Source organism: Micrasema longulum, unplaced genomic scaffold (assembly GCF_059751315.1).
Source record: "Micrasema longulum isolate JH-2025_06_02 unplaced genomic scaffold, ASM5975131v1 h1tg000578l, whole genome shotgun sequence".
NCBI lineage: Eukaryota > Metazoa > Arthropoda > Insecta > Trichoptera > Brachycentridae > Micrasema > Micrasema longulum.
Window position 1 is genome coordinate 257,982 of NW_028277774.1, and position 6,646 is coordinate 264,627.

The 6,646-nt window shown below is 34.0% G+C and overlaps 2 protein-coding genes across 2 annotated transcripts; one reads left to right on the forward strand and one right to left on the reverse strand.

Moving 5' to 3' along the window:
* On the forward strand, positions 1-1,166 carry MED27 (mediator complex subunit 27). The gene has a single exon (XM_088228327.1). It carries the CDS (start codon positions 137-139, stop codon positions 1,031-1,033), a length of 897 nt encoding a protein of 298 aa, XP_088084453.1. The 5' UTR covers positions 1-136; the 3' UTR covers positions 1,034-1,166.
* Positions 1,167-1,446: 280 nt separating this feature from the next.
* Positions 1,447-6,218, reverse strand: LOC148280465 (RCC1-like G exchanging factor-like protein). The gene is made up of 6 exons (XM_088228326.1): positions 5,977-6,218; positions 5,680-5,852; positions 4,370-4,767; positions 3,172-3,344; positions 2,235-2,399; positions 1,447-1,806 (listed from the first exon to the last, which is right to left on the reverse strand). The coding sequence occupies exons 1-6, from the start codon at positions 6,092-6,094 to the stop codon at positions 1,469-1,471; spliced, it is 1,365 nt and encodes a 454-aa protein (XP_088084452.1). The 5' UTR covers positions 6,095-6,218; the 3' UTR covers positions 1,447-1,468.
* Positions 6,219-6,646: the final 428 nt, after the last annotated feature.

Sequence of the window (6,646 nt, forward strand, 5' to 3'; positions counted from 1 at the left end):
GTTTTGGCATTTGACTGCGAATTCGTCAATTTAAAAATCAGTTTTTTTTTGCTTTGTTAAGTGTTATCAACAAACTTAATTGGATTATACGTTTTACACCGTGTTCCTGACTATTTATATTTTATGGAACACCATAATGGCTCTACCTGTTAGTATAGATCAACTTAATATTTCATTGAATTCAATACGAGCTTTGAGATCTAGTGTTGGCCAGGTATTCGACACATTAGGAAATGGTGTGCGATCAGATCACGGAGAAGACGGTAGAGAAACAAAATTCTTAATAGAGTTACAAGATTTGTTGAGTAATGTGAATATAAATCTGAGAGATGTAGAACAGTCGATTGTGAGCTTGACTGCGCCTCCGGGACCGTTTCATTTAGGTAACACGACGTTTTTAAGTCAAGAAATAACCCAAGATAGACAGGCTTTGTATACCCAACTAGTAAACAGCTATAAATGGACAGACAAAATTCACGAGTACAGCGGGTTAGCCCAAGCATTATTAAGTCAAAATTCCCTGAAAAGGTCATACATAAATTCAAGTAGCGCGAAAAGAAGAAGGACTCTAACTAGTAGTCATAATGTTCCTCCTCAGAATGTGGATAATGTGATACACACAATTGATCGACTATTTAATGACATGAAAATAACAGTTTCGCGTCCTTTTGCCACTAATGCAGTTGTTCAAATTAGTCTTGGACACGTTCTCAAAGCTGTCGTTGCGTTCAAAGGGCTCATGATAGAGTGGGTCGTTGTGAAGGGTCACGGCGAAGCCTTAGATCTCTGGACAGAATCTCGACACCGTGTATTCCGAAAGGTAACTGAAAATGCACACGCTGCAATGCTTCACTTCTACTCTCCGACTTTACCAGAGTTGGCTGTGCGTTCATTCATGACTTGGTTCCATAGTTTTATTAACTTGTTCAGCGAAGCGTGTAAAAGGTGCGGCAACCACTTACACAACGCTTTGCCACCTACTTGGAGAGACTTCCGGACACTCGAGCCTTTCCACGAAGAATGCAAACAGTGAAATTTTTACAGAGTTACAATTAATAGTAAATCTCTTGTACTTACAGACAATAATTATTGAAAATGTTGCTAGGGATTTATTCTCGGGTGTATAATAGTGATGTAAGCGTATGAATTAAATATCTTTGTAATATTATGAATCTTTTATTTACTTATTGTGTATTATTAAAATTCTAGTACATATTACTAGTATTTCAAGAGCGGCACAAATATTCATCAACCCTTTACGACATTCTAATTAATAATTTCTATGGTTGAAACTATTGAGTGAAAGTATTTATGTTTCAAGATTAATTTGTTTCAGTTACTGCTTTTATTTCACCCGCTTTTTAGTTCTTTTCCAATGTTAACAAATAATTTGAAGCATTGAAAATAATATACATCACAGATGTCTGAAATAATTAAATGCACAAATCTACTTGGTAAAATAATTTTATTAGACGAATGGTTTACATAAAGCAACTGTGTGATCGATGCCGCAAGCAACTTTAAGTACTCTGGCGCCGATGGCAGATTTCAAAGGAAAATACTGATCTTTTTCTTGTCCCAATCCCAGACACCCGTGCTTGTTTTTTCCCCAGGTAAACAGATCGCCGCGGTCTGTAATTGCGGCCATGTGACTCATTCCACACATTACACTTGTCACTACGGTACCAGGGTTGAACTCATTTCTACCAAAGAGCGTGTTAGGGATCTGAAGAGGAACAAAACTCTGTTTAACTTCAGGCCCTTTCCCGAGCAGGCCGTAGCCCCATGAAAAAACATCACCATTTTCTGCAAAAAAATAAAACTTAGTGTAAAAGGAAAATTTAATGAGTTGAAAACTCACCCGAGTTTATCTTAAGCAGAATGATACGAGGGCATCTCACACACTTCTAAAAAACAAGTAGATTCTTCTTTGAGAGAATGAAAAAACTAAATATAGTACTTTTACTCTTGCAACTTTAATTTATATTTAAAAAAAATTAAAACATCCATTTACATTTCTAATATGGTTTATCAAAATTTGTAACTAATTCTTTTACTATTACATGAAGAAAAGGTAACAAAAGTAAGAGTAAGCATTTTGATTCTTTGAAATGTACGTTTAATGCTTTAGTAGAATGATCCAAGTACAGCATTCATTTAAAGAAATGTTATTTTTAAAAATAAGTTATTTATAATATGTATTACCTACATATACATAAATAAATATTACATACCATTAAGAATTAAACAAAAGGATCCTCCAGCTGCGATGTCTACTATTTTTCCAAATCCTTTACAAACATTTAAATATCTTGAGGTATTCATTTGTTGCAAGTGACTCTCGCCGTGATTTAGCTGACCATATTCTGTATTGCCCCACCCAAAAACATCACCATTTTCTGAAACAACAAATTGTGGCCATTCAAATTTTGTTATTTTATTTATATATTATAAGTAAATCAAAATATATACACTGGCCTTTTTTAATTTTCATAAGAGCATGTGTACAATTATGGTCAATTACCACTGCTACTTTCATTCTCTTTTATGAATCTAAATCATTTGCGGGGTATGTTAATCACCTTTCGTTACATGAAGGTTGGTTTTATGCTCCATATCCATTACAGGGACAGTGAAAAATAATATTTTTAAATGCATATTTTATGTCAATCTTGCTAGGAATCAAACCCAAGATGGCTGAAAAACATGGACCATTGGCCAGAGTGAGTGCGATATTTTAAAATGTGGTATTACAGATGTATGTTGGGGGGAATCATTCGTCGGATCACGTTTGGAACAGAGAGGTATTGAATAAGGCTGGTGAAATGAGGCAAATCCTTAAAAGGGTTGCCTTACAGAGAGCAATTCGGATATGCCATAACATCAGGCACCCGGGTCTGCTTATTACCATCGCAGAGGGCATAAACTACAGAGGTCGGCCATATGGACCAAGTGATCAGGGACGTGTGCTGTAGAAGTTACACGGATATGAAAAGACTTACTGAGGATAGGAATGAGTGAGGCTTGTTGCAGACCAATTCCCAGGATTGTGACCCAAGAGAGTATATGTTTATTTATATGAAAATCCTTATTGCCAACTTTTGATTTTTCTTGTTGAGTAATCATTCTAAAGGTTGCATTGTAATTATTTAGGTATACAAAAAATATTACCACTAAGAGCTAAAATGCAGTCTGCTGTACAAGATAATTTAACAATTTTTTCATTTTCTATATCACCAGTTACCAATCTTATTTCACTATCTGTTTTAAGGTCTCCACGTCCCAATTGTCCGTCACATCCCCAGCCACAAGCGTAAACATTTCCCGACTCCGACAGAAACATGCTGAAAATCAATAAATTAATGCAATATAATTCTAGCAAGTTCAAATAGTGATATTTCTGATTCAAGATAAAAAGAGGTTACCCAGTAAAGCAGGAAATTGTGAAATCAAATCTACCCATTTGAAATTGGTAATTGTAAGTTACAATAAATCATAAAATGAACTTATTATATTACGTTACTTTTGTAATTTTTTTTGGCTATTTCAATTGAATGGGACAAACTCCAATGATTGATATATTTGAATTTGGCCAGTACACTGCTTGCATTCAATTAAATTTGGTACCGTAAATGAATCTTCCCTACCAAAGAAGCAAAGGATTACCGCATATTTCCTTAAATCCAATACAGCAGATGAGACATACTCAATTTGCGTAAAGGCAATACTGCGAATACACACGTAACTGCCACAATGAATGTAGTATAGATGCATACGATAGTATAAATAGTTTTTTTAAATATAAATCAACAACACAAAATAAATTGCAATTAAAGTTTATTTTTATGTATTTTTTCAACAAAATCAAAAACATAGAAATTACGCATAGAATTTGAATTTCATTCAAAACACTTACCTACTTATGAAATATTACTCAGGCAACAAAACTGGTTTAAAAACACACAACCATCAGTTATCGTAATGAACGGTTAACGGGTCATAGCACTTATGGAAGATTGATACCATTGTTTATAAAACCAGTTCTTTAAAGATAAAAAAAAACACACCGTATTTGTGAAAAATAATAAATAAAAACATTTGTTGTACTGCAGATGCCTCCTGAGAGCCTTAACCACGCTTGCCTACTTTACAAGGCATCAGGTTTTCAACATCCTGGACATCCACTGCTAACTGTTCGTCGGCAGTTCATGTCAGAACTACGGGACGCAATCCTGACTTGGGAGGATGCGCAGGAGCTGGCAGCCGACAGAGATGCCTAGGGATCTTCGTGGACACCATATGCTTCAACTAGGGAGCGGACATGGAACAATGATGATTTGTTTTAAGGGAGTTATACTTGTTTACTTACCTATGATCTTGTCCGCACTGCGCTTTGATTATTTTTTCTCCATTAAATGCATCAATTTTATTTATAATCATACTTCCTTTATAATTTTCGTCTGGGTTGATTTTTCTTCCACATTGTCCGTAAGCATTGTTCCCTAAAGTATAGATTCCTTCATTGTCAGTAACTATAACAAGATGGGCTCTGCCAGCGGATAGATTGATTACTTTGGTAGTTTGGGGTTGTTTGAGAGGTAAGGATATTGGAGCGGGGTAGAGAATAATCTCTAAGGGGTTATGTCGGCGCGGTGCGTGATATCCTATTTGAGAATCTGTGTTCAATCCTGTTCCAAATACTTTGTTACAGTCTGAAGTTTTAACAGCAAATGCGGAAAATCCATACCCTGATGCAATTTCGGTAACCTGAAATAGCCACATATAAAAAAAGCTATAGGCACTATAAAATGATAAAATTTCCCAGAAATATTTGAGTATATACAAAATTTTGTGAACAATATTTATTCCAGTTATTTATAGATTCATCCGATACAACTTCTAAAAATTGACAAATGTTCCAAAGTGCCAATGATTGATTGATTAAATTTTAAGGATTTTCAAATGTGTTTATGCATTGACATATTAATACATAGACATGCCCTGACCCCTTAAAAATAATGACACTTAACTCATGCCGAAACACTCAGTCATACCCGATGCGTATTTAGTCGTTCTTCGACCGCCAGCTAGGCATGATGTTTAGAATCAAAATAAAAATGCCTACTTGTGTCATGAAAACATGCAAAAACCCTTTGGATAAATATTGTAAAAAGAATTGTGTAACTTTTCATCAGTAAATATTTGTTCATGAGTGATTAACAAAGCCTAAAAAAAAATCATATTCAAATACAAATATCATTTTTTGTAAACATCAAACTACGCCTAGCAGCTTATCTTAGTTACAGTGTGCACTACAGGAATATGTTTTTAAAATACAATAAATGTGAGTTAATATTATCTTTTCGTTCCTAAAAATTCAGTGAAAAGAAATAAATGGGTCGAAATTATAAGGAATGAACCTGATAAACCAAAAATGAATGTTGTTTGCTAACGTTAAAATACAAACTTTTTTAAGTACCAAAAATGAGAATCCTTTAATTTTTGCAGCCCTGGTTTAAATAAACAGTACTTAGTAACTATGGGTACGTTTTCGTGTAATTACTTTTTAAAATGTATAATGGGCATGTCTATGTATTATATGTCAATGTGTTTATGCATGTATAATAGACATATATTTTTTAATGCCACAAAAATTATAAGTAAAATGGTTTCACTTACATCATGATTTTCTCCAAAGAAAATGCGTTTTGGAATCTCCACAGAGCGAATTTTATTTTTATTTCTGGCCGATTCACTTCTTTCCGGTACTTTTATTCCAAGAGCTCCCGTTTCAGCCAATCCGAATACATATACTCTGCGATCAACGGATTTAGCCAAAGGGTACTTAAATACTAACAAACCAAGCGTTAAATAAATACAGAATGAAAACTCAGACTTAAGTTTCACATTAGTTAAAATATTACTCAAATAAACGCAATAAAATTGTAATATAAATAAAAGGGAAATATTTCTTACTTGGTAGATCGTTAGCTTCCTCGCGATTTATGGGGAATTTCCTTTTAATCGAGTAATGCCTTTGTTTTTCTAGCATATATCTATCACAACATCCAAATAATTTATTAAATCTTTTCATTTTGAAATAAAACCTCTTATTTTTATACAATTTTCAGTCTGCGGCGCGAAAATAACCTACAATTATCGAATTTGACAACAAGTTGTCAAACTGAACCATAGACAAGAGATACCAAAAAGTAGGTACTACCACCGTGAAAACATGAGAATGTTGAGTAGTTTTAAAAAATAAAATATTTGTCAATAGAACTAGGCTAAATTAAAAAAACCTATAATTTTTTTATGTATCGTGTATTCTCAGAGCTATAATTTTTAAAGGTTTCGAAATTACTCCACGAGTGTCGTCACAAGTTCTCTTCGGTGAGTTCTGCTGATGGTAAATTGACTTCCCGTAAAGCGGAAATCTATTCACAACACTTCCCGTAAATCATTGGTTGATTTGGAAGAACCAGTGACGTCATTCAAAGTAGTAGGTATTAGAAGCTAAACTTAAAAATTTCCATTGAACTGAGATATTTGCGAAAAACTTTGAAATAAGAATTATGAGATTTCTAGCTATGCTTCATTAACTTAACGGAGAATGCTAAGTTTGCGGTGTCAAGTAATATATTCG

Excerpts from the sequence above, each read along its gene's own strand:
- MED27 (XM_088228327.1), top strand. The coding sequence starts at position 137 with ATGGCTCTACCTGTTAGTATAGATCAACTTAATATTTCATTGAATTCA.
- LOC148280465 (XM_088228326.1), bottom strand. The coding sequence starts at position 6,094 with ATGAAAAGATTTAATAAATTATTTGGATGTTGTGATAGATATATGCTA. Across the intron at positions 4,768-5,679 it reads TCTTTGGAGAAAATCATGAT|GTTACCGAAATTGCATCAGG; the intron begins GTAAGTGAAACC and ends TGGCTATTTCAG. Across the intron at positions 1,807-2,234 it reads CTTTTGTTTAATTCTTAATG|AAAATGGTGATGTTTTTTCA; the intron begins GTATGTAATATT and ends ATTTTTTTGCAG.